General features: G+C 47.1%; 1 protein-coding gene across 2 annotated transcripts in view; it reads left to right on the top strand.

Annotated features, from left to right (window-relative positions):
- The first annotated feature begins 8308 nt into the window (after positions 1 to 8308).
- Positions 8309 to 27750, top strand: part of MPC1 (mitochondrial pyruvate carrier 1) — a 29018-nt gene continuing 9576 nt past the window's right edge. Inside the window, exons 1-4 of one of the 2 annotated variants that reach the window (XM_073560204.1) lie at positions 8309 to 8532; positions 20048 to 20051; positions 21169 to 21265; positions 25338 to 25474. In XM_073560204.1, the coding sequence (XP_073416305.1) occupies positions 8462 to 8532; positions 20048 to 20051; positions 21169 to 21265; positions 25338 to 25474 (309 nt within the window). In that variant the 5' untranslated portion in view covers positions 8309 to 8461. Of the gene's footprint in view, positions 8533 to 20047; positions 20052 to 21168; positions 21266 to 25337; positions 25475 to 27750 lie in introns of those variants that run through there. The other variant, XM_073560203.1, reaches the window with a different exon arrangement.

The following is a 27750-nucleotide window of genomic DNA, read 5'->3' as shown; positions in this document are numbered from 1 at the left end:
CCGATACCCGATATTGCAGCATCGGAATGCTCAACACTAGTTATAACAATACATGCAGTAAATTTTACAAAGTTACACATTACAAGTGTCAAACAACTTACATGGATGTCAGTATCACTGGTGCCCTCTGATCCTTGGCTACCCTGACAGCGCCGTTTCGCCGTATGGCTTCCTCAATGAGGGGCAAACTATGTGTGCTGTGTAAGCACTCGTCTATAAATATCCCCGTAATAAGCTGTTTTCAATGTCGGCATCGCCGGTACAACAATGCTCATACGCCACTCTCTGAACTCACTCCCATACACAAGTGACTTCTCGTTTACCGCTCCTGGAACGCAAGCACGAGACGCTTCAGCGTATCCATGGTGAGCAGAACGGAAAATCAGGGAGCCGTCCTGAGCCACGCTTGCGCTGACCAGGCGCTGAGATATTGCAGAAGTATATATAAATGGAAGACTAAGGCCCTGTGCACACAGTGCGAATTCTGCTGCGGATCCGCAGCGGATTTGCTGCTGCGGATCTGCAGCAGAACTGCAAGTGATGTGCAGTACCATTATAGCCTATGGAAAAAAAAAAAACGCTGTGCACATGCTGCGTTTTTTTCCACGCGGTTTTTGTGCGGAAAAAAAAAAAGCAGCATGTGACTTCTTTTGTGCGGTTTTGCTGCAGTTTTCCACCTGCTCCATTCTACAAATCCGCAGGTGGAAAACCGCACAAAAACCGCATTAAAACCGCGAAGAAATCCGCAGGAAAAATGCAGGTCATTTGACCTGCAGATTTAGTAAAATCCGTGCGGAAAAATCCGCGGGAGGATCCGCACTGTGTGCACATAGCCTAAGTGCTAAGTTGATAAATACCAAAATTAATATGAAATAAATGTGAATCATAACTGAAGTGACAGTGCATAACTAAATAATAAAATTAATTACATATTATTAATATAAATATATCTGCACGAAAATAATGTGAATACGAAATACAAATCAATAATGTATAAATATGTATATATATATATATATATATATATATATATATATATATATATAAAAATACATACAATATTTAACAGTGATATAAAAAATAATACAAGTGAAAAAAATGTGAAATAAAAATCAAATAAAAAAATATAAATAAAAATTCTTCTGTATATTCATATGTTGAGGTTGAAGACTCCTCTCGATTGTCCATAGATACGCTTGTACGCCACATCACATCAGCTAAAGAAATTTCACCTAAGCATTCCTGTTACTATAAAAATATATAAGACAAAGAATTAAAATTAACACAAAAAGACACACACATAAAACAGGATAATAAGTGGAAACAGTATTTATAGGACCAAAAATTCACAGAAATGCATTGAAACCTAAGGTTTCATTAAGCTCTTGTGGTGCCATACTTCCAAGCCAATAGATCAATTTACTTTCCCTCTGCGCTAGCGCTTTGGCAAGATTTCCCCCTCTAAAACCTAAATGGACCTGGTCAATGCCTAAAATCCTAAGACCAGAGGGGTCACTATTATGAAACTGCTTAAAGTGCTTCTGCAGAGTTTTGAGAGTGCTATAATCCTCAATGTCCAATGCCTTTTCTATATCCCTTACATGCTCCCTAGTTCGCACCCTTAATTCCCTGGTTGTTAAACCCACATAAATTTTATCACAGGGACATCGAGAGTAATATACAACTTCTTTGGACAAATGTCTTGCCCTGAAGCACCGACTCTAGGGCGACCGGAGCCACGATCCTTAGGCTCTCGGATGGGACGATCAGCCAAGGCTCTGTCTCCTCCTCCTCCAATGACACTACGGAGCGAGAGAGAGCATCGGCCCGGACATTCTTCTTATCGGACAGGAAATGAAGGGTGAAGTGGAACCGGGAGAATAAAAGCGACCATCTGGCCTGGTGAGAATTTAGCCGCTGGGCCGTCTGTAGGTACGCCAAGTTTTTGTGGTCGGTATATACCTGGAAGGGGAACCGAGCCCCCTCCAGGAGATGTCTCCACTCCGAGAAGGCCAACTTCATTGCCAGCAACTCCCTGTCCCCGATGGAATAGTTCCTCTCCGCTGGTGAAAAGGTATTGGAGAAAAAGAAGCAGAGTTGCTTCCGACCTTGAGCGTCCTTCTGGAAGAGGACCGCTCCAGCACCGACGGAAGAGGCGTCGACCTCAAAAATAAAGGGTTTGTCCACATCGGGACAAAGTAGAATGGGAGCGCTGGCAAAATGAGTCTTGATGGAGGAGAAGGCCTTGGAGACCTGTTCCGACCACACCTTGTGATTGGATCCCTCCTTGGTGAGGGCGACCAAGGGAGCCACCAAGGTGGAGAAGTGGGGAATAAACTGGCGATAGTAATTTACTAATCCCAAAAAGCGCTGCACCGCTTTAAGGGAATGGGGTTCTTGCCAGTCCATTACCACCTGCAGTTTGGCAGGATCCATAGCCAATCCCTGGCCAGAGATGATATAGCCCAGGAAACATAGTACTGTAAAATAGTTATTAAGGTTGAAGGAAGACTTTAAGTCCATCTAGTTCAACCCATATCCTATCCTAACTTGCCCTAACATGTTGATCCAGAGGAAGGCGAAAAACCCCATATGGCAAACTGTAAGCTTCACATTGGGGAAAAAAATTCCTTCCCGATTCCACATACGGCAATCAGACTAGCTCCCTGAATCAACTCAATATAGGAAAGGCAAGGACTCCTGCTCAAACAGGCACTTCTCCAACTTGGCGTAGAGGGAGTTAGCTCTTAAGCGGGCAAAGACTTTGGCAACCTCTCTCCGGTGGGAGTCCATATGTGGAGAGAAGATGAGGATGGCATCCAGATAGACAACCACTGAGGTGGAGAGCATATCCCGAAAGATATCGTTGACTAAGGCTAGTTTCACACTTGCGCCTTTTTGCGCAGCGTTGCGAGCGCACATGATACGCATGCATAAAACGCTTACAAACGCTTGTAAACGCAGCGATTTTTCGTCGCATCATCGTGCGCATTACGACAAAAAACGCTGCGTTTGTATGCGTTTTCACGTGTTTTTCCATGCATTGCATTTTTTATACGCATGGTGTCACAATCACAGGAGGAAAATCCTTGAAAATTTCTTGCAACAGACTCCACCAATGGGACAGCAGTGGGCTTGTGCTATGGGAATTCTTTGTATAGACCCAGTTTACAGCTGAATTCTTCACATTTGCTTTAATTTTCTCTTGACAACATGGATCTGCGCTGGAAGAGTTTTCACTTCAACTTGGATCTGGATATCAGGATGGCTCAGGCTTATGCCGTTGCTTGCCATCAACAAAGGGAGAGAGAGAGACAGCGAAGATGGCAGCGGCGGCGTGTGTGGATATATACGATTATTGAACTCCGGGAGAGCCGTGGAGCGTACCACACCCTCTACAGTGAGCTCCAGGCAAACCCAGATAAAATTACTGGTTACACACGGATGTCCCAACAAATCTTCAGGTATTTGCTTGGTCATGTCCAAGATGCCATCCGCAAACAGGACACACAGCTCCGTGGTGCGATTCCTTCTGAGGAACGGCTCCTGGTCAAATTATGGTACGTAGTATTGCAAAACCAATGCTTGCATAATTTTCTTTGTTCCCACATGTACTATTCCAAAGCGGGCAGAATTATTGTTCTGCCATGTAGTTAACCAAAGGCTGCAGTATTATTTTCATGCCATGTAGTAAAGAATAGGCTGCATATCTATTAGTGTGCCATGTTTTTTGTCTTTTTTTAAATTTAATTTTTTGGTGTTGTAAAAATCCATATACACAAATATTAATTTTTGTGGTTTCTCAGTTTCCCAGATTCCTGGCTACTGGAGAGAGCCTCTCTTCACTGCACTTCCAGTACCAGATTGGAATATCAACCTTGTCTGGAATTGTTGCGGACACCTGCTGGGCTTTGTGGGAGTTTCTCTGTCCCGAATTTATGCCCCTGCCCACCGCGGAAAAGTGGATGGAAATTGCTGAAAGATTCTGGACAGTCTACAATTTCCCAAACTGTTTGGGTGCGGTTGATGGGAAACACATCCGTATTATAAAACCAAAAAGAACAGGCTCTGAGTGCTCTAACTATAAAAAGTACTTTTCTACAGTACTCATGGCCATTTCAGATGCAGACTGTATTTGTTGCAGTTGACATTGCGGCATTTGGCCGTGGGAATGACTCCCAGGCTTTTAAGAGCTCTGACATGGGCCGGAGGTTGTATGGCAACCAGTTCAATTTCCCCATGCCACGGTCTCTTCCCAGCACCGAAGTTCCGCCACAGGCCTTTGTTATGGTTGGGGATGAGGCATTCCAGATGTGCCAAAACATGCTCAAACGCTACTCCAGCCAGGACTTGGACCACACCAAAAGGATTTTTAATTACAGGCTGACCAGGGCCAGAAGAACTGTTGAGTGCGCCTTTGGTGCGCTTGCGGGTAGTGCCCGCATAACCAGTGGCAGAGACCTGGGACAGGGGAACACCTGATTGACCAGCTTCCTGGCCACCAGCTGTCCGTGTTGCTGACCTGCAAGTTGCTTCCTGGCTGTCGGATGGCTGGGACGGGTCCGAGGTCGATCGATGAAGGACCGCTCCAGGGACAGGCTGCAGGGTACTGCTCCAGGTGCTGTGGAAAGAAAAGAAAAACATTACTATCATGCATTTACAAGAAGCATCAGCTGTGGAATAGAAAAGCACGGATTATTAAAAAAAAAAAAAAAAAATTATAAATATATATATATATATATATATATATATATATATATATATAAAAAATACTTACGCTCTGGTGGCAAGGACCGGTCTTAGGAATGCCAACTCACGATGATAGCAGTACTTTGTCCTGGTCCTTGCCGCTGAACCACTGCGAACCTGTCCCTCAGCACGAACATCAGTGTTGAAGCGGTCCTTCATCGAGTGCCAACATGTGCGGACTTTGTTCACTGTTGAAAAAGCAAAGAAAAAACGTTATGCAATGCACTGATGGCAACATCTGTATCATCACACATACACCTGAGTAAACTTGGCAAACATTCAATGCGGCATCACAAAAGAATTCAATACACAATGCAGTCACTGTTGATCTTGAGGACACTGGTGTGTTACTGTAAGAATATATCTTGCAAGAAACACACCAGTATCATCATCAGCAAGATTAAAAGAATGACCAATACAGCATTACAATACACAATGCAGTCACTGTTGATCCTGAGGACTCTGGTGTGTTTACTGCAAGAATATATCTTGCAAGAAACACCAGTATCATCAGCAGCAAGAGTAAAAGCATGATCAATGCAGCATTATGTAAGGTAGCGCTGTCATTCAGATAGGGGACACTCGCTTGGCAGCCAATAAATCACATCCGGCACAGGTTTCTTAACATAACTCCTTAGACCGCAGTTCACACCAAAACAGTTTATGTCTCTTTTACGATACCACACAAGTCCTTGCTGGCACCACCACAGCTCCTGCTGTCACCGATCTCCGACACCTCCGGCTGCCGTTCACACACCCCGCAGAGTTACAGGAAGCCGCTTGTCCCCTTAGTAACCTCACCGAGTTACAGCAAGCCACTTGTCACCTTCGTAACCCCGCCGAGTTACAGCAAGCTGTTTGTCACCTTCTTGACTCCCCTGAGCCGCTGCAAGCTGAGTTGAGACAAGAGAAAAAAAAACACACAACACAAAGCTTACGTGTCCTATCTGTGTGCTATTCAGGACGTCCGTCTCCTCCTGAGACCGTCCAACACACAGGGCGCATCGGGTGCTATTGTGGGAGCTGACCCTCCTCCCAGGGTCTCCCAACACACCGGCCTCACCAGGTCGAGGGGCTCGGCGGGTGCTATTCAGGACATCCATCTCCGCCTGAGACTGTCCAACACTTACGCCTCACCAGGTACAAGGTCATACCACGTGCTCCAGGGATCAGATTCTTCTCCCAGAACCTCCCAACACTGACCCTCCAGGACCTTTGCACACTGAACCCTCCAGGTACACAGTCTTTCTCAGTGACCCAGGTCAGTACAACACGAACACCTGTCTGTTACCTCTGTCGGCCACACAGGTCCTCGGGTACCTCATATCCAGAGAGGCACCCTATCACAATCCACAGTCTCTTTCTCTGACCCCGGTCAGCACATCACACGGTTTTCACGACCGTCACCTGCCGGCCGCGCAGGTTCTCGGACCCCTCTACCGCAGAGGTGTCATATAAGTCTTTTCCACTGACCCCGGTCAATATATCACACGGCTTTCAAGACTGTCAGCCCTAGTGGCTCAGCGTTGCCAGCACTGCACCTTGTGCCTTTGGAAACTGTTGCCCTTAGCAACCGAATTTTGCAGTCCTCTTCCGTTGCTCCTAGCAACAAGGCTACAACACAAGAAAACACTGGTTATGAGAATACGACTATTCCGGCAAAGGCCGGTCACTATAGGGCCGCGGTATGGCCGACTACGGGTCCTTGGTTATATTGTGTCACTTATCCTTCTGGACGTCCCTCAGCGTCCTGGACGATGGTGCTTCAGCGTCGCAGCCGCTGGGCCCAGCTGCTTTGGATCTGGCGTAGTCTTCAGGCATTCCGACACCCAGGCGAAGCAGGAGCATAACAGGCCCTAGAACAGTTCTTTGGCGGAGTGTCCCCCAGCAGGGGCAGCGGAATACCGCCCGGGAGTGGGAGAGTCGAGGCCGCAGCCCTTGAACCGAGGCGGGCAGCGGCGGTGCTGAGTGGCGGTTGGTAGGCCACCGGCGCAGCCAGCGGCTGCACTAGGGGATCCGCAGCGGGCGACGGCCCGGCCCTTGCCACAGACGGGAGCGGGGCGGTGGCGGGCAGCAATGGACAAGCTGGGAGTGGAGCGGTAGCGGCTGCGGGCAGGCCGCAGCCGCGAACCGGAGTGCGGCGGCAACGGCCGCGGGAAGCTGCAGGCAGGCCGCAGCCGCGGGCCAGAGTGAGGCGTAGCGGGGAGGCCGCAGCCGCGAGCTGGAGTGAGGTGGCAACGGCCTTGGGTGGCTGCGGGCAGGCTGCAGCCGCGAGCTGGAGTGAAGCGGTGGTCTTCTGTCGGTCATCTCAGCGCCGTCTCCCCGCAGTCCACCATGAGTCTCCCTCCTGTCGCTGTCCTCCTCTCTGGTTACTGCTCGTGGTTCTGGCTCCCTGGCGCTTCCACGGTCTCCTCTCCCGTTCTGCTGACTCACCCTGGTTGGCGTCCTCCGCCCCTTTTATATTGGCTCCTCCCCCAACCATCCTGTCAGTCTCAGCGGTCCATCTCCTTACTCTGCTCCCCGGGAACAGACCCCCTAGGAACCTAGATGACGGTCCCAGGGGTGAACCTAGCCTCTCTGCTGCCTGAGACTAACTGACTCCTTCCCTCTTGTGACCTCATCAATTGCAAGCCTCTTGCACGACTGCTGCACCAGCGTGCAGAGGCTAAATTGTAGGTGCTGCGGGTAGAGGAGCGCATAATGCCGCCGCCCCCTGCCGCTTCAGCATCTGGCTCAACTCGCCTCATTATAGCTGCGGCCCTGGACGTTCCGGCCCGGACATTCGGCGAGGGCCCTTCCTCCTACACAATCACAGATAGTCCCACCACAGTGAAGGATAACGCCACACCACAATGCATAGTCCCATCCCAAAGATGGATAAAGCCCAGCCATATTGCCTGACAGCACCCCACTGCTATCACGATCATAGTCCCACCACAATGCCACCATACACATTAGGCCGTCTGCCGAACCTGCTGCTATGTTAATCTAATGTGCAGTGTGTCGCCCCCTGTCGGTGGAACTCATACTGACAGCTGCCGACTCTTTCCTTTTTCCTCAATAGTAGGCAGCCATTACAGCCTATTAGGCTGGTGTAACCGGACTTAATTGTGCATGGCTTCTATAGACTGACACGAGGGGGCGCTCACAAAGCATTCCCGAATCCCAAGGGCCGCCCAGAGCAGAGGTCGTGTGACACAAGGTGACACGAGCTGCATCGTCCAACCCCACAATGTCATGTGCATCAGGCGCCTCGGAGGGGGCGGGGCCCTCTGGAAACGTAGGAAGCTGCGCCGGCAAGCCAATTAGAAACAGGAATCCAGGCAAGCCCCCAAACGGCCTGTCCTTGGGAGGCGCCGGTGCGGTCACTTTACCGCCATGTTTCCATAGCCAGGGGCGCAGCTGACATTATCTCCCTCATTGGCCGTAATCTCCATGTTGTTATGTGTTCACATATACTTTTCCACAGAGGCAGACAACTAATAAGGGCATTTTATCACTGAGGATGTAAGTGTACGCTCTAAATTGCCAGGATCCAAAATGTCCGTCGCCGTTCCTATACCCAGCCCAGCGTTCACACGCACGCTTCTGGTGACGTCGGTCACGTGATGTAAGCGCGCTCCTGTGAGGCTGCTCGGTTGCGTTGTATAGTCGGGGGTGCGCGCAGCTGTGGTGTTGCGGTAGCTGACGGAGGTCAGTGTGAGCGGTCATCATGGCTGGAGTCTTGGCCCGCAAAGCAGTGGACTATGTAAAGAGCAAAGAGTTCCGCGAATATCTCATGAGGTGAATCCTGGGGTCTGGCCGTGGTATTGGTGCCCGGGCTGGTAGAGGGCATGGCAGAGGCGTAGTGCGGCTGGGCACCGTGGTAATGGGTCTCGGGGTCCTCAGTACTGGGGGACACAGGGGGTGCAGCCGAGTCTCCTGCCCTGTCACTGCACTATGGGGGCGCAGCCGAGTCTCCTGCCCTGTCACTGCACTATGTGGACACGGGGCGCAGCCGAGTCTCCTGCCCTGTCACTGCACTATGGGGGCGCAGCCGAGTCTCCTGCCCTGTCACTGCACTATGGGGGCGCAGCCGAGTCTCCTGCCCTGTCACTGCACTATGTGGACACAGGGGGCGCAGCCGAGTCTCCTGCCCTGTCACTGCACTATGGGGGCGCAGCCGAGTCTCCTGCCCTGTCACTGCACTATGTGGACACAGGGGGCGCAGCCGAGTCTCCTGCCCTGTCGCTGCACTATGGGGGCGCAGCCGAGTCTCCTGCCCTGTCGCTGCACTATGGGGGCGCAGCCGAGTCTCCTGCCCTGTCGCTGCACTATGGGGGCGCAGCCGAGTCTCCTGCCCTGTCGCTGCACTATGGGGGCGCAGCCGAGTCTCCTGCCCTGTCGCTGCACTATGGGGGCGCAGCCGAGTCTCCTGCCCTGTCACTGCACTATGGGGGCACAGCCGAGTCTCCTGCCCTGTCACTGCACTATGGGGGCGCAGCCGAGTCTCCTGCCCTGTCACTGCACTATGTGGACACAGGGGGCGCAGCCGAGTCTCCTGCCCTGTCGCTGCACTATGGGGGCGCAGCCGAGTCTCCTGCCCTGTCGCTGCACTATGGGGGCGCAGCCGAGTCTCCTGCCCTGTCGCTGCACTATGGGGGCGCAGCCGAGTCTCCTGCCCTGTCGCTGCACTATGGGGGCGCAGCCGAGTCTCCTGCCCTGTCGCTGCACTATGGGGGCGCAGCCGAGTCTCCTGCCCTGTCGCTGCACTATGGGGGCGCAGCCGAGTCTCCTGCCCTGTCGCTGCACTATGGGGGCGCAGCCGAGTCTCCTGCCCTGTCGCTGCACTATGGGGGCGCAGCCGAGTCTCCTGCCCTGTCGCTGCACTATGGGGGCGCAGCCGAGTCTCCTGCCCTGTCGCTGCACTATGGGGGCGCAGCCGAGTCTCCTGCCCTGTCGCTGCACTATGGGGGCGCAGCCGAGTCTCCTGCCCTGTCGCTGCACTATGGGGGCGCAGCCGAGTCTCCTGCCCTGTCGCTGCACTATGGGGGCGCAGCCGAGTCTCCTGCCCTGTCGCTGCACTATGGGGGCGCAGCCGAGTCTCCTGCCCTGTCGCTGCACTATGGGGGCGCAGCCGAGTCTCCTGCCCTGTCGCTGCACTATGGGGGCGCAGCCGAGTCTCCTGCCCTGTCGCTGCACTATGGGGGCGCAGCCGAGTCTCCTGCCCTGTCGCTGCACTATGGGGGCGCAGCCGAGTCTCCTGCCCTGTCGCTGCACTATGGGGGCGCAGCCGAGTCTCCTGCCCTGTCGCTGCACTATGGGGGCGCAGCCGAGTCTCCTGCCCTGTCGCTGCACTATGGGGGCGCAGCCGAGTCTCCTGCCCTGTCGCTGCACTATGGGGGCGCAGCCGAGTCTCCTGCCCTGTCGCTGCACTATGGGGGCGCAGCCGAGTCTCCTGCCCTGTCGCTGCACTATGGGGGCGCAGCCGAGTCTCCTGCCCTGTCGCTGCACTATGGGGGCGCAGCCGAGTCTCCTGCCCTGTCGCTGCACTATGGGGGCGCAGCCGAGTCTCCTGCCCTGTCGCTGCACTATGGGGGCGCAGCCGAGTCTCCTGCCCTGTCGCTGCACTATGGGGGCGCAGCCGAGTCTCCTGCCCTGTCGCTGCACTATGGGGGCGCAGCCGAGTCTCCTGCCCTGTCGCTGCACTATGGGGGCGCAGCCGAGTCTCCTGCCCTGTCGCTGCACTATGGGGGCGCAGCCGAGTCTCCTGCCCTGTCGCTGCACTATGGGGGCGCAGCCGAGTCTCCTGCCCTGTCGCTGCACTATGGGGGCGCAGCCGAGTCTCCTGCCCTGTCGCTGCACTATGGGGGCGCAGCCGAGTCTCCTGCCCTGTCGCTGCACTATGGGGGCGCAGCCGAGTCTCCTGCCCTGTCGCTGCACTATGGGGGCGCAGCCGAGTCTCCTGCCCTGTCGCTGCACTATGGGGGCGCAGCCGAGTCTCCTGCCCTGTCGCTGCACTATGGGGGCGCAGCCGAGTCTCCTGCCCTATGTGGACACAGGGGGCGCAGCCGAGTCTCCTGCCCTGTCACTGCACTATGGGGGCGCAGCCGAGTCTCCTGCCCTGTCACTGCACTATGGGGGCGCAGCCGAGTCTCCTGCCCTGTCACTGCACTATGGGGGCGCAGCCGAGTCTCCTGCCCTGTCACTGCTCTATGGGGGCGCAGCCGAGTATCCTGCCCTGTCACTGCACTATGGGGGCACAGGGGGCGCAGCCGAGTCTCCTGCCCTATGTGGACACAGGGGGCGCAGCCGAGTCTCCTGCCCTATGTGGACACAGGGGGCGCAGCCGAGTCTCCTGCCCTGTCACTGCTCTATGGGGGCACAGCCGAGTATCCTGCCCTGTCACTGCCCTATGTGGACACAGGGGGCGCAGCCGAGTCTCCTGCCCTATGTGGACACAGGGGGCGCAGCCGAGTCTCCTGCCCTATGTGGACACAGGGGGCGCAGCCGAGTCTCCTGCCCTATGTAGACACAGGGGGCGCAGCCGAGTCTCCTGCCCTGTCGCTGCCCTATGGGGGCGCAGCCGAGTCTCCTGCCCTGTCGCTGCCCTATGGGGGCGCAGCCGAGTCTCCTGCCCTGTCGCTGCCCTATGGGGGCGCAGGGGGCGCAGCCGAGACTCCTGCCCTGTCACTGCTTTGTTTTCTAGATCGCCTGTTAACCCCTGAAGGACAGGGCTGTTTGAGCTTTATGGGCGATAGTTTCTTTTCCAAATTTTTAAAGCCTCACTTCCTCCACTGTGTGTGGTGCAGTTTTCCATGTATCGGCTCTCGTCCTCCAATGATATCAGGTCCGATGTGTCAATCATGAGAAATCTAGGGTGAAGCCGTATGCAAATCAGGCTGGGAGTGCACTGGGGGTGTGAGTGCCATGGTCCACGGCTTCTAACTGCAGTGACGCCCCTAGTGCACTCCCAGCCTGATTTGCATACGGCTTCACACTAGATTTCTCATGACTGACACATTGGGCCTGTACTGTAGGTATCATTGGAGGACGAGAGCCGACACATGACTCCTTCTACATGTAGCTCCGCACTGAGTGGATTCCTGAGCCTCTTTGAACGTTGGGAGCAATGAGAAAATGGAACACGTTCTTGGGAGCGCAGGAAGGAGACTCAGACAAGAGATGGGTTTAAACCACAACGCGTTTCGATGGAGGATCCTCCGTCGAAACGCGTTGTGGTTTAAACCCATCTCTTGTCTGAGTCTCTTTCCTGCACTCCTAAGACCGTGTTCCATTTTCTCATTGCTCCTATCCTCCATTGGAGGTTTTCGGCTGGAGCTGCGGTGGGGACCTGGCATCCTTGTCTGCCCCTGGGTTGCTTCCTAAGCGGTCATAAAGGAGCACTTATCACTGACTCTTATTCTCTGAACGTTGGGTCTTTCACTGTTCAGTGTAAATACATGCCCCTTTATTCCGCAGCTCAGTAACATCATGGCGGCTATTTCACACTAAATACTAAGCAGAAAAAGGTTTTGTCGCCGTGAGCCGTAGCATTATTATCTTTCTGTTAGTGAACCATGAATGCTTGATTTTTTTTTTTTTGGTGTCCAACCAGTTTTCTTTGATCCCATTCTAACCTTTTGATCACACTTTATGTATCGTTTTGGCATCAGCTCTAACAAATGCAACAATTCTGGTGTTTTATTTTAATAGGATTGCCAGTGTGATTTAATGGTATATGAAAGGGTTACATAAATGCGTAGGGTCAGGTAGTGCCTATAAAAACAAATGGCATTTATTGCTTCTTATCGTTTTCAGTCATAACTTTGCTATTAAGCTGGTGTCCACTAATGATAAAAATGTATTATTTCTATAGCGCTAACATATTCCGCAGCACTTTACATTGTAGAGGGGACTTGTACAGACAATAAAGACGTTACAGAATAACAAATCAGATACCAAGAGGAGTGAGGCCCCTGCTCACAAGCTTACAATCTATGAGGAAATAGGGGAGACACGAAAGGTGGATGGTAAAAATTGCTTGTATTGTATGGTTCGGCCATCAATATAATAGGGGGATTCACAGCGCTCCATGAACCAGTCACCAGAGGGTTAATAAGTGATGGAGGATGTGAATAGATGCTACGAGGGTCCAGATTTTGAAGAAAGTTTTGAATGGGCAGAACAGATAATTGTTATGAGGCAGTAGGCCAGTCTAAAGAAATCCGTTGTTAAGGCATGCTTAAAACTGGGTATTGGGGATGAATCGAATTGTCCTGAGTAGTGCATGCCAAAGAATTGGTGCAGCACATGAAAAGTCTTGGAGACGAGAGTGGGATGTTCAGATTATAGAGGATGTTAGTTCATTAGCAAAATGGAGGGCACAGATAGACTGAGTCGAGGGAGGAGATGTAGGGTCGTGCTGAACCGTGGAGGATTTTATGGGTGAGAGTGATAAGATTGTTTTTGGCCCCTGTAGTGGATGGGCAACCAGTGCAATGACAGGCATCGGTGTAGCGCTTGGAAAGAAATATGATGCTGGCTGCTGCAGTTGGGTTTGGCTGGAGAGGAGAGAGTCTAGTAAGAAGGAGACTGATCAGTAGAGAGCTGCAATAGTCCAGACAAGAATAAATAAGAGAGTGAGAGTTTTTGCAGAGTCAAAGGTAAGAAAAGATCAAATTCTAGAGATGTTTTTGAGGTGTTGATGACATGAGTCAGTGACTGGCACATTCCCATATAACAATAAAAAATGCAAAACTTGTACCCACATATTCCCAACAAATACAGTCCGCGTACCAAACACAAATCAGGACTATAGCGCTAACTTTTCATATACATCCTCCAACGTGGTGTTTATGATACAATGTATGAGGTGCCCTGGAAGTATCTATATTGGGGAAACCATGCAAAAACTACAAACATGGATGAATCTACACAGACACACAATCAGGAATGAAATGGACACTCCTGTGGGAAAACATTTCTCTGGAACTGGACACTGTATGACGGACTTAAAAGTCTTAATACTAAAAGGTCATTTTAAGGATGACCGAGAAAGAAAAATTTGGGAATTCAAAATTATAAAGATGTTTAATTCTTTGACACTAGGACTCAATTTAGCACCTGAATTTATGACTCACTACATGGATACAAACAATTCACGACTCCAGATAACTAAGCACATCAATCCCACTGCCTCTCCATTTGTAAGAAAATGCCTAATTGGACTTCCTTGGTATATCATTAGGAGGCATCACACCTCCCACCTCCTGAACAAATGCCCTATTGTTGTATCCCTTAAATGTTGTGCCTTTTTCTTATTAATCTATTTGTAATCTTGCCTGAAGAAGGAGCCTCTGTGCTCTGAAAACTTGCAAACCTGTTATTTTCTGGTTAGCCAATAAAGGTATCACCCTGAGAATACTTTTGTCATCATTGGGCAGAAAAGTATTCACATCGATTTTTCTGGCTAACATGGTACCACAATAAGATTTGTTATTGTACAATTGATATGTAAATGAGGCGGAAGAGCTTTTGTAGATTGGAATCCTCTGTCTCTCTGGTTCTATTCACCAACCAGTGTGGCCTCCCTCTGCTTGATTGACAGGTCCTTTGCCTGAAGTCACACAGCATTGACAGCATTGAGGCTGCCATTTAAGTAGGAAGACGTAGTGCCAAGAACTGATAGGCTTCAAGAAGTTATCCATTACTTGGATAACTTCTTTTCATACCACATGCTTGACCTAATAAAACAATAAAACCTATACTTGACTTCCTAGCAGGCACCATTCCCACTGTGTCGACATTCGGTCTCCTGGGGCTCCTGTGCTGTTGTTTTGATGCCGGGGCCCAATCAGCATCACTGTCCCACCTCCTAATTGAGCTTGAAGAGGAAGTCCGAGATCAGCTGTAGCCCGGACTTCCTCTTCATGTTTGATTTGTCGGAAGGAAGAGACAGTAACGCCAATGCTGAATGGGCGCCGACGTCATGTGTCACAACAACAGCACGAAAGCCCCGTGACCACGAGCGCAGACACCGCGGGAACCGTGACAGCACAGGTGGTGAGTATAGGTTTTATAATTTTATGGGGGCCGGATATTTTGATCAAGAAGGGGTTGTCCAATTAGTGGATAACCCTTTTCATATCTAAAGCCTCATTTTCATATCAATTCAAAAACTGATTTCTCAATAATTGTGGAATGGAATATTAATGTAAAATGTATTTCTAGACTGATTCCTTTTAAAGACTGGCATTTTGTACTCCATCCTTAATGATGGGAGTGCTGGTGTGTGATTCGCCAAACTTACTAACAGGCAAGGTCCTCTTAATGAATATGGCACATCTTGCTGCTGCCTTGTGCCCCCAATGTACACCAGCCAAGATCTGGCGCATGCTTTTTCACATTTTTTATGCCACCTTTTTGACTAAATTCAGGATGAATTTGTTCGATGCCCTTGTCCACGCCCTGTCCCACCTGAGCGCCACCGACGTTTTTTTTTCAAAAAGTTCTTCGTGAGTGGTGTATAAACACCAAGCTACAAAATTTTTATGCAACTTTGAGCTTTGCAAAAGTTTAGTGACATCGTAAGCAGTTCTACGCCATAAAACTGTGTAATGAATCAGTCCCTCAACGTCAGTTGGCTTTTTCAAAAGTGACTGTTCCAAGGTGGGTACCTATGAACCATGGCGGTTAGCTACTTGCCTGCCAAACCCATTGATTAAAGGGAATCTGTCACCCCATTTTTCGACTGCGGGCAGCTCATAGTCGAAAAATGGGGTGGCAGATTCCCCTTAAGGCTATTCAGTGTGCGAATCCATGCGAGTGCAAACTGCAAAATCTGCAGCAGAAATTTAGTTTCAGATTTCTACTGCAGGTTGTTTCAAATGGGCATCTTATTTTTCAGTAAAGAGAACCAACCCTCTGATCGTGTCTTATGTGGTGTCCTCGCACCGGAGAACTTCTTGAGCTTTCCATGGTGCTAGTTACAACATGAAAATCAAGGTGATTGCTGATTTTGACGCCTTCACCCTGCATGGCTCTGCTTGACATGTTCTTTAAATTGGTTTCCCTGCAAACATTTGAGATCTGTATTGCCTGGGTCCTTATTACTCTTCCAGCTCATTACTTTCAGACATAAACCTCATTATTAATAATAAATTTTATTTCTATAGCGCCGACATATTCCGCAGCACTTTACATTATTGTGTTATGTCCTTATGCATCCAGTAGGTTTTCTTTCTATAGCAGTTGTAGTTGAGGTTTTGCTTCATTTTGAATTAGTAGGGCTTGTTCTCATACCTTTCACCTGCCATTGCTGCTATTGGTAGCATCACATTTCCCTAGGTTTTTCCAGTGACCAGTGGACCTAAGTTTTGATCTACCAGATACTACTTTTGTGTATATTTTCTTACAATGTGTTTATTCCCTGACGAACCTTTATCACTCTGTTTAATCGCAGGGACCCCCACTACCCCTAGTCTTCCTTTTGGGGGCCCTCTAGATGCCTTGAAGGACTTTGAATAGATTGTTATTACCATAGGGCCTGCCGCTCCATTTATTGTCTGTGACTTGTGTGGATAGACGTTAAAGATTTTCTTTTTTGATAACCCCTTTAAGATGCCATAACAATAAAACCATTAACACTTCTCCAAGCATCAGGACTTACACTCGTGATTCCTTATCATAATTTCAACCATCGGGAAGCCCCTGTAAATTTTCCATGTGTATACTTAGGCCAGTGGTCCCCAGCCTTTCTGACCTTGAGCCACATTCAGCATAGAGAGGGGGCACGAGCCACATCCAGCTCCCACCCCCTTCAAATTATTGTCACCAAAGCCACCGTTACAGGTATAATGATAACCAAAGCTTTTCCACAGAAATCACTCCAGGGGTTCCCACAATCCAGCCCCCCCCCTCCATTCAGTTTTCTCCCATCAAGCACTCCCAACACACTGTCACATCCAGCTTTGAGCACCTCCTCTAACAGGTAGTACCATCCTCCAGTGTTCCATACCTAAAACATCTCTAAACCCCTAAGACCGGTAAATGTGCATCCAGATCTGCACTTTTGTGCAGGGCTACTCAAAAATTCACCATTTTGAGATGTACTCTTCATACATGTTTGCTAGACCTGGACCTAATGCACCAAGCTGGCAGACAGTCGCGAGCCACAGTTCATGCGACCGCGAGCCACATGTGGCTCCCAAGCTATAGGTTGGGGACCCCTGACTTAGGCTATGTTCACATGTTACGTTTTTGTTGCTTTTTTAATGCAAGTTTTAAGCTGCATTTTACAATACCAGCAACAGCAATGAGATTTCGATCATAACTTAAAACCATTCAGATCCCTATAAGCGAGCATTTGATGTTGATTATTGAGAGATTTAGATCGATGTTGGTCTAGTATCTAGATTAGTAAAGGCACTTAGGTATTTCTATATGATGTACTGCAGATAGGTGAGTATTCTGCTTAGGTCAAGTATGCCATTGTCCAAGTTTCTGAATGTGTTCAGGTAGCCTGTACACAATGTTGTAAAGCCCCAAGTCCCTGTGCACTTTGCTGTGGTCATGATGGAATGTATCACATGCTCGGACTGCAGTGACTATTATTGGAATAATAACCTTGCAAACACTGAATGAATGTTCAAGGATATAAGGGTGACGATGAGGTAGGAACAAATCCCACATTGCAATGAAACTGAAGTGTTTTTACCAAGTTATTCAGCTACCCCTATCTTATTGATGGGAGATAACTTTCTGGCTGCTGGCACTGCTGCTGTGCCCATCTCAATCTGACAGTCTTAGGCTACTTTCACACTAGCGTCGGTCGACGTACGTCGCAATGCGTCGTTTTGGAGAAAAAACACATCCTGCAAAGTTGCCCGCAGGATGCGTGTTTTCTCCATAGACTTATTAGCGTCACATTGCGACGTATGGGCGCACGTCGCATCCGTCGTGCGACGGATGCGTCGTGTTTTGGCGGCCGCGACGCACAGAAAATCATTACATGTTAGGTTTTTTGTGCGTCGTGTCCGCCTTTTTCGACCGTGCATGCGCGGCCGAAACTCCGCCCCCTCCTCCCTGGACATTACAATGGGGCAGCGGATGCGTTGGAAAAACTGCATCCGCTGCCCCCGTTGTGCAAAACTTTCACAACGTGCAACGGTACGTCGCCCCGTCGCACGATGCTAGTGTGAAAGTAGCCTTACTGAGACTGGAAGCAGTGGAGGGGCACATGCTCTACCTCTGCGCCATACAGACTGCCATTTTCCGGACCTTTGGTGGTGCCAGTGGTCGGAATCGTAGAACATTAGAATTGGTAGGGACCTCCAGGGTCATCATGTCCAACCCCCTGCTCCATACAGGATTCACTGAACCATCTCAGACAGATGTCTGTCCAGTCTCTGTTTAAAGACTTCCATTGAATAACTCGCCATCTCTTGTGGCAGCCTGTTCCACTCATTGATCATCCTCAAAAAGTTTTCTAATATCTAACTTGTATCTTCTCCCTTTCATTCCATTGCTTCTCGTATTTCCATGTGCAAATGAGAATTAGGGCCATCCTTCTACATTGACATCCCTTCAGATATTTGTACACAGCTATTAAGTCTCTTCTTGGCCTTTTTTGCTAAACGTTCCCATATCCTTTAACCATTCCTTGTAGGACATACTTGCAGTCCGCTCACCATCCTGGAAGCTCTTCTCTGAACTTGCTCCAGTTTTTCAATGTCTTTTTTTTTTTTTTTTTTTTTTTTTTTTTTTAAATGTGGTGCCCAGAACTGGACACAGTATTCCAGATGAAATTCTCTAGTGTTGTCTATCCCTCCTAGCTTTGCATTGTCTGCAAATTTTGTTTACCTACAGTTCCCTTTCTAGATCATTTATAAAAAAATGTTGAACAACACTGGGACCTAGACAGAGACTTGTGATACCCCACTTCAATCCCAGTGATCAGAAACCTACGAATAAAGGAATAATTTAAAATCTTGCTGTAAACATTTTTAAGGGGTTGTCCAGTCTTGGCGTTCAAGTCTGCAGTCACTCTATGTGACTGCAGACTTGTGAATCCGAGCAGCGCGGATTCTCCAGTGCGATTTGCATACTTTCAGCCATATTCCGACTTGACTGGTCCAGACTCATGCAATTCGCTTGTATTGAGCAAGGCTGCGCAGGTCTAGTCAGCATGTATGCATTTTAGTATTGCTTTATACGTTCAGGGAAAGATTTCCAAGTATATGCTAAATGTAAAGGCTCTTTTTCTCCCTTAATAGCATACATTTATATTTGCATTTCCAAGATCCCCATATATTTAATCGCCCAGTAAACTACATTTTTCAATTAAGTGGACAAAAATCAACCTGACATGTTATCAGATCTTTACCGGCAATTGACAGGCTTATATACCTCTGGAACACTTTCTATGGTGAATGCACACTGCAAGCATAGTCTGAACATAGCGTTTAAAGGGTAGTTAAAGCACGTTATCGCCTATCCAGGATAGGTAGTAATTTGCTAATTGGTTGGAGGTCCACACTCGAAACAGGGACTTCTTATCTGCATATGGAACTTTTATCGTTTAGAATGGCGTGGTAGTGCACAGGCCTGACCGCTGCTCCATTCATTCTCTATGGGTTTGCCATGAAATGCTGGCAGCCCTATATAATTGGATGCGATTGGGCATCCGCACTGCTGACCATTTTAACCAAGAGAAAGTTTCTTGTTCTGCGAACCCAACTTTCAGACCCCCATGATTGACAAATTATATCAATTGGTAGGTGATAACTAGTTTCTGCTGGTCAACCCCTTTAAATTAAGGTGTACTAAACTTGCCGAATCAAGTGATGGCCAGAGACGCCTTTTGTTGTTTATTTTCATTCAATGGCTTCAAGCATGAAAAACCATGGTGAGTAAGTAGATTGAGTGACAGTGCTCAGTTTCCAGCAGAGACTAAGCGGAGTAGTTGAAAGCTCACGGGCCTGGATAAGCAGATAATTTTATTACTGACTGTTACTCCTGTGCACTAGTGTTTAGGTGTTAATTAGAAGCTGGAGGACTATACGTCAGGGCCTGTGTGACTGGTGCATCGACATTGCTGTGTGTTTCCACTGCATGGGATTTAAGCAGCAAACTCCACCATCCAAGAACAGGTTTTAATTTAGAGGATAAAAGTAATCACCGTGATGACTAAGTTGTCAGTAAACTGTATTTGGTGGTTTTACATTTCTGTAGTCAATGTGGTAATTTTTTTTTCTCATTCTTTGTCTTTCCTGCTGCGTTTTATGGATTTCTGAAAAAATGGCTGTTAAACCCATAGTACGGTAAGAAAATTTGCCAATTTTTTTTTTCTCTATAGAATTATACTGTCATTGTTGCGTGACATTGCTGTCATAACTGCACTTTAAATGGAAGGAGAAAAGCTATTTTGCAAAATGTATACAATCCAAAGCACAGTTGGCTATAAAACTAACCATAGGTCTGCACAGGCGTACTAACATGGCAGTGACGGTGGCCTTCGGAAGGCAACTCATTTACACCTGGCTATCACATTAGGTAGAAGGGAAGAGCGATGGATGCCCAAGCAGGATCTCATTGCTTCAAGGTGTTAACAGTAGCAATTGTAGCTGTTAGAGGCAGATGCCAGCTTTGTAACGCAGATGTCATCTGTTGTATGTGGGGCATGCTCTGCTCCGGAGCCCACTCCACACACCCCAATATATTCTGCATGGTGGTGTTGAGGGGTTAACGGAGAAGGATCATCTATTTAAAAAGCTCATCTTTTAGCAAGAGCTGAGACCAATATCAAAGAGCATCCGTCTCACCAGAGAACTTGTTCTGCACCACTGGGATATTGGGTTCTTTAGCACTACTCGCTTCTGCATTGAGAGGTTTTCGGCACTGATGCCAAGATACCAGCAGGCAGATATTGTGCATGCATTCTGGTACAGCTGGATTTTGGGGGTCCAGCAGACTTCTTGTGAACAGCATCAGGCCAGAATGAGACGGCCGTATTTCACGATTTGTATACGGACCACAGTAATTGGGCTGTTCGCTGGTCTGATCAGGCTGTAAGTTCACATCGGGAGACCAACAAAAAGTCTGGGCATGTGATCCGTAAGCGAGCTGTGAAATACAGTATTAGAGTACACTCCCAAAAAGTAGAGATGGTCACCTATGTCCATCTAGCGATCCAGACTGATTTGCATCTACTAAAATTAAACCATGCAGAAATTTTATTGTGAGATGTTGATAGACAACGTGTCTTTGGAAGATTGTATTCCTTTTTCATTAGACTATGAATAAACATAATGCTATAATTTGTAACCTGTCGTAGAGTCTGTTCGTGGTTGTGCGTAACACTACTAGCTAGCAAACAATGTATTAAGTATGTACTTATTTATTCTGAATATTCACTTATTGACATTACGATCTCTATAGCACTTCTGGGGACCGGTCGCTAACTGGGGGCTTCCAATTGCTGCGTTGAATGACATGAAAAAATCACCCGAGATCATTAGTGGCCGTATGACGTTTGGTAAGTGATTTTTTTTTTTTTTTTTCCCCTTATTGCTGGTAGACTTGCCAAGAGAGCGAGGTAATGGCTCTATGGGGTTGAAATTCTAATTTGTTAGAGAAGCCACTCTGGGGCATTATGTCTGAAATGAAACAGCTTTTGACCACACTTTTTTATATGTTCCATTTATGGACTTGTAGACGTTAATCACATCCTGTTTCTCTGAAGACTAAATAAATGTAAATATTTTAATACTGTCTCATAACTAAGATATTCCATGTCCCTTGTCATTTTGTTCCCCCCTTTTTTTTTGCTAATTTTCTAGCTTCGGGACATCCTTTATATGAACTGGTGCCTAGAACTGAACTGCATACAGTGGTGCAAAAGAATATTTGATATGCTGACGATTTTTCAAGTTTCCCACCTACAAAGAATAGAGACGTCTGTAATTCTTATCGTAGGTACACTTCACCTGTGAGTTACAGAATCTTAAAAAAAAAAAAAAAAAATTTGGCACGAAAACTTTTTTTTTTTTTTTTTTTTTAATTTACAATTAGAGGTCAGATGTTTCCTGTAGTTCTTGACCAAGTTTGCACACATTGCCTCAGGGATTTTGGCCCACTCTTCCATACAGATCTTCTCCAGATCTTTCAGGTTTCAGGGCTGTCGCTGGACAACATTGAGTTTCAGCTCCCTCCAAAGAATTTCTATTGGGTTCATGTCTGGAGACTGGCTAGGCCACTCCAGGACCTTGAAGTGCTTGTTATGGAGCCACTCCTTAGTTGCCCTGGCTTTGTGTTTCTGGTCATTGTCATTCTGGAAGACCCAGCCATGACCCATCGTCAATGCTCTTACTGAGAGAAGGAGGTTGTTGCCCAAACGTTTTCCATACATGACCGTACCCATCCTCCCTTCAATATTAGTTGTACTCCTCCTTTTTACTCCAAACACAGCAAGTGGAGTTGATACCAAAATGTTCTATTTTGGTCTCATCTGAACACATGACCTTCTCCCATGCCTACCCTTGATCATCCAGATGTTCACTGGTGAATTTTAAATGGGCGTGGACATGTGCTGGCATTAACAGGTGGACCTTGCGTGCTCTGTAAGATTTTAATCCATGACGTCAGTGTGTTAGTAGCGTTAATGTTTGAGACTGTAGTCCCAGCTATCTTCAGGTCATTGACCAGGTCCTTCCTTGTAGTTCTGGGATAGTTTCTGACCTTTCTCGGAATCATCCTTGCCCCATGCTGCATGAAGCCCTATACCAAGGAAGATTGACAGTCATCTTGTGTTTCTTCCATTTTCTAATAATTGTGCAAACAGTTGTTGCCTTCTCACCAAGCTGCTTGCCTATTGTCCTGTAGCCCATCCCAGCCTTGTGCAGGTCTACAATTTGTCCTTGGGAAACACTTTGGTCTTGGTCATGATGGAAAGGTTGGAGATTAATTGATTGTGGACAGGTGTCTTTTATACAGGTAACAAGTTCCAACAGGTGCAGTTAGTACAAGTAATGAGTGCAGAGTAGGAGGGTTTCTTAAAAACGAACAGGTTTGTGAGAGCTAGAATTCTTGCTGGTTGGTAGGTGATCAAATAATCATACAATGTGACTTTCTGTTTATTTTTATATTCTCTCTCACAGCTGAAGTGTACCTACGATAAAAAATACAGAACTCCATTCTTTGTAGGTCGGAAAACTTGCAAATTCGGCAGTGTATCAAATACTTATTTTTCCCCACTGTATTTAAGATAAGGTCACACTAAAGCTGTGTAAGATGGTTGTTTTATGTCAGTGTCCTGAGAGTCCCAATATACTGCTGGCCTTCGAAGCTGCTGATTGACATTGCATGCTTATCTTTAGTCTGTGATCTTACAAATAATCTCAGATCCTTCCTTACAAGTGACTCTCGTAGTATTACTTCCTCTATAACCTATGTGCCCTCAGATTAGTGCCCAGATGCATAACTTTGCATTCCTCCACAATGAACATCATTTGCTAAGGGGATGCTCAAACATTCATTTTATCCAATTTAGCCTGTAACTTGGGATCATCTTCCATAGACTGGACTGTAGAACATATTTGTGGTGTCCAGTGCAAAAATAGAAGCAACACTATTAATCCCATCTTCTATATCATTGCTAAATGCGTTGAATAATAGCGTACTCTGCACTAAAACTTGGGGTACGTTATATAACCGGGGGACCATTTAGATTGTTGTTCACCACAACTCTCCGGGTATGGTCTTTGTGCCAGTTTTCAATAACAATTACAAACCTTACTTTCTAATCCTATAGACCAGTGATCCCCAACCTTTTCCCTCCTTGAGATCCACATTCAGCACTGAGTGTCATAAGCCTCATCCAGACACCCCTTTCCTATAGTAATCACTCCGAGGCAGTTTATCTAAATTGCTACCTAACCCCATTCAATGTTTGTGCACAATCACATCCAGCTCTAAGCACCTCCACAAGTAGTATCTACCGATCTCCAGCTTACCATACTTAAATTTTCTCTAAACACACTTTGTTTCCATGCAGGTTTCCACATTCACTTTCAGAAATGATATTTCTTGAAACTTTGTGGGCGCGTTTCTCTTCACTTACACATTGATCTCCCTATCCACTGACCTTATCCTTCCCCATCACCACCTTTCCTTAGTTTGAAGTATTCTGTCTCTATACTAGAATTTTCTGCCCCAGAAAAGCAATTCCCCTGCACTCTAGAAACCGAAATCGTTTTACTCTACACCAAGACTTTAAAAGGAATCTGGCAGTAGGATCAACTCTCAACTCTGGGGACTGATTCTCAGGGAGATCTATGACTGGATCATAGATCTTAACAGCTCATTTATATATTCGAGAGAAATCCACTTTTTTCTGAACAAGACATCGCAAATATTATGGATTAGGTTTATTACACTTTCTATGACCTGCATTCCCATGTAGACAGCTTAGGAGAGTTGATCCTACTGACCAAAAACCATTAAGACAGGATCCTAGACAAACAACAAAACCCCAAATCAATGATCACTAAAATATAACTTTTAATGAAAAAGTCTAATACTTTTTCATTAAAAGTTATGTTTCAGGGGTCCTGTCTTATTGTTTTTTGGTCCCGCCTAGCATCGGGAGCCAAATATACTCACCTTGCACTAGAGGCATCATCAGCATCCTTCAATGAAAGGCAGGCTGAACTTCAAGTCTTACATAAGGCACTGAGGCTGGACCGTAACTGCTCATTGGATTAGCAAACAGTTATTCACATATGACGTTGGCGGATGGAGAGGTAGGTCTATCACCAAGGATTAATAAAAACAGATTGGGTAGCTGATTGTATTATTTCCGGGTGTATTTTTACTACGGTGAGTGTCCATAGCTGCGTTTACATGTTTTGAAATATACTAGCGGAAGAGCCCGACGCTGCCCGGGCATAGTAACTAACTGTGGTTAGTTATAGCAAATTATAATTATCCTCCATCCCATAGGCCCGTGCCCATATACCCATCATACATATCCTCCATCCCATAGGCCCGTGCCCATATACCCATCACACATCTTCATCTCATAGTCCCATGCCCATATACCCATCACACATCCTTCATCTCATAGTCCCATGCCCATATACCCATCATGCATATCCTCTATCCCATATTCCTGTGCCCATATACCCGTCACACATCCTCCATCCCATAGTCAACCATTATGACATCATAATGAGCGGCGGGGCTTGCAACCTATGATATCAGCGTCGCCATGGCAACCATTATGACATCATAATGAGGGGGCGGGGCTTGACACACACTTTTTCTCCATTATGTAGATAGGGGCAAAATTGTTTGGTGAATTGGAACGCGCGGGGTTAAAATTTCACCTCACAACATAGCCTAGGACACTCTTGGGGTCCAGATGTGTGACTGTGCCAAATTTTGTGGCTGTAGCTGCGACGGTGCGTATGCTAATCCCGGACATGCATGCATGCATACATACATACATACATACATACATACACACTTGAGCTTTATATATTAGATTTAAATGTTAGTGCATTTTTGATGCTAGTGTTAACTTTTTTTTTTTTTTATTTTTTTATTAGCCCTCACTTGCTATTCATTGCTGTTCATGCGGTTTGCTTACAAAGTGCAGCCCCGAAACTGGTTATTGTTTGCATGTCATTTTACCAATGAGGGAGCACAACTCGTTCAAGGAACTCGGCTGATCAAGTACAAGTAAGTTCACGTCTCAACAGAAGAGTTTTTTTTTTTTTTTTGCACAATGACAAAAATAAATGTTTGTACAAAGTGTATATATGAAATTGTATTTATTAAGCGTACAGAGTGAAATAAGTATTGAACACATCACCAATTTTCTAAGTAATTCTATTTCTAAAGGTGCTATTAACATGAGATTCTAATAAAATGTCAGTAGTAACCCATCCAATCCACAGAGGCAAATCAAACTATAGCTGTCCATACAGTTGTGGAGAAGCGACACAGGGAAAAAGTGTTGAACGCATGACGAAAGACGGGCACAAAAATCCATGGAAAGCCAGGATTCCAACTGAAATATATATAAGGCAATCCTGCCACTTAGTGAAAAATATCAGCTGGTTCAACTGTTGATGGCATATAAAAAGGTGTCTCATTACCAAGGTGCCAGACAAGAAACATGACTGATTAAACCAGTGAGCGCGGTCTCAAGACCCTTGCATACAGATTAGTGAAAGGAATTAACAGAAGAGTTGTTCGAGAGCCAAGGAACACTTATGGAGAGCTAGAGAGAGACCAGAAAACAGCCGGTACAATTGTTACAAAGAAGATGAGCAATGCACTCAACCTCCATTGCCTGTATGCACGCTCACCACGCAAGACTTCATTGCTGAACAAAAAGCATGTTCAAGTGCATTTAAAATTTGCACAACAACATGTAGACAAGCCTGGGAAATACTGTGAGAATATAATCTTGTCTCATGAGACCAAACTTTAACTCTTTGGATTCCGTAATACACTGGATGTTTGAAGGACAATGGGGACTGCATTTCTCCCCAAAACGCCATGCTAACATTGTAGGTGAGAACATCATGGTGTGAGACTGTTTTTCAGCATACAGCACTGGCAAACTTCATATACTTGAAGGAAAGTCGAATGGACAGATGTACAAAGACATACTTGATAAAACTCTGCTGCCATCTACCAGGATGATGAAGGTGAAATGGGGGTGTACGTTTCAGCAAGACAATGATCCCAAACACACAGGCACGGAAACTCTCAATTGGTTTGAGACATCATGGCCCAGCCAATCACCTGACTTGAATCCAATAGGAAATGTATGGAAGGAACAAAAGATCTGCGTTTATAGAAGGAGCCCACAGAACCTTCAGGATTTGAATAGGGTTTGTGTGGAAGAATGCGCCAAAATTGCATCTGAGCAGTACATGCAACTAGTTTCTCCATACAAGAGATGTCTTGAAGATGTCATCACCAACAGAGGCTTTTCATGCAAAGTATTAAACCTCAGTAAGCGTATTGTATACTTTTTTTCCCTGTGTCATCTCATTATGTGTGGATTGGATGGACTTTTAGCGACATCTAGTGAGAATTTCATGTGAAATAAAAATATACATACTTCGAAAATTGGTGACGTGTGATTCATATCTGGACTAGAAAACAGGCTATATAAATCAATAACCTGCATTTTCCAACCGGTTTCTGTGTATCAGTTTCTAGCCGATTTCTCAGCTTTCCCATTACATAGATTTCTATATGCAACAACTCTAATAAAATTCTTCAGTGAGCGGAAAACCTGAATCAAGAAAAGGGCCATCTGAAAGATCTGGGTGGGGAATCTTCTTTATTAACCCATTCCCAGCAGATAACATACCGGTACATCCTATTTAGCAGTGATTTGCGACCATATGACGTATCCGTATGTCCATTGGCTTTTGTGCAGGCCCAGGAACTGTCGGTAGCTCTCCATAAGTGATAGCTGAGCTCAGTCTGTCGCAACCAGGGCGGTGCCTGCACTTCCCCCAGCTATTTAACCCTCTGAATGCCATGACCAATAGTTATCTAGCATTTTAAATGCTGCGAGAGAGGGTTCCCGACCTTCGACGTGTGTATACGTCCTGGAGATCGTGCGGACACAGGAGCTGTTCTCACAAGATCGCTGCCGGTTGTTCAGCTTGCATGACATCTGACCAACTTACAACCACCCCTGCTGTTTAACCCCCCCCCCCCAAATGATGCAATCGATATCGATCACAACATTTAAGAAGGCTGAGAGGGAGGGGGCTCACTCTCCCATCCCACAACATCACGAGGGCCCATTCGTTGCCATGTTGGTTGTCCTGACTACATCTCGGTCACCAGGTTCAGTTAAGCCTGGTAGACCATGCTCAGAGCATGGTCTAAGAGGCTTCCGTCAGCGCAGCACTGACAGGTATAAAGTATTGCAATGCTGCTGCATTGCAATGCATTGTACCATTGATCTGCATGCTAAAAGTTAGTCCC

The sequence above is a fragment of the Dendrobates tinctorius genome, unplaced genomic scaffold (assembly GCF_039654945.1).
Source record: "Dendrobates tinctorius isolate UK_male_01 unplaced genomic scaffold, ASM3965494v1 ptg000293l, whole genome shotgun sequence".
In the NCBI taxonomy this organism is placed as follows: domain Eukaryota; kingdom Metazoa; phylum Chordata; class Amphibia; order Anura; family Dendrobatidae; genus Dendrobates; species Dendrobates tinctorius.
This window is presented reverse-complemented; position numbering and strand designations above follow the sequence as displayed.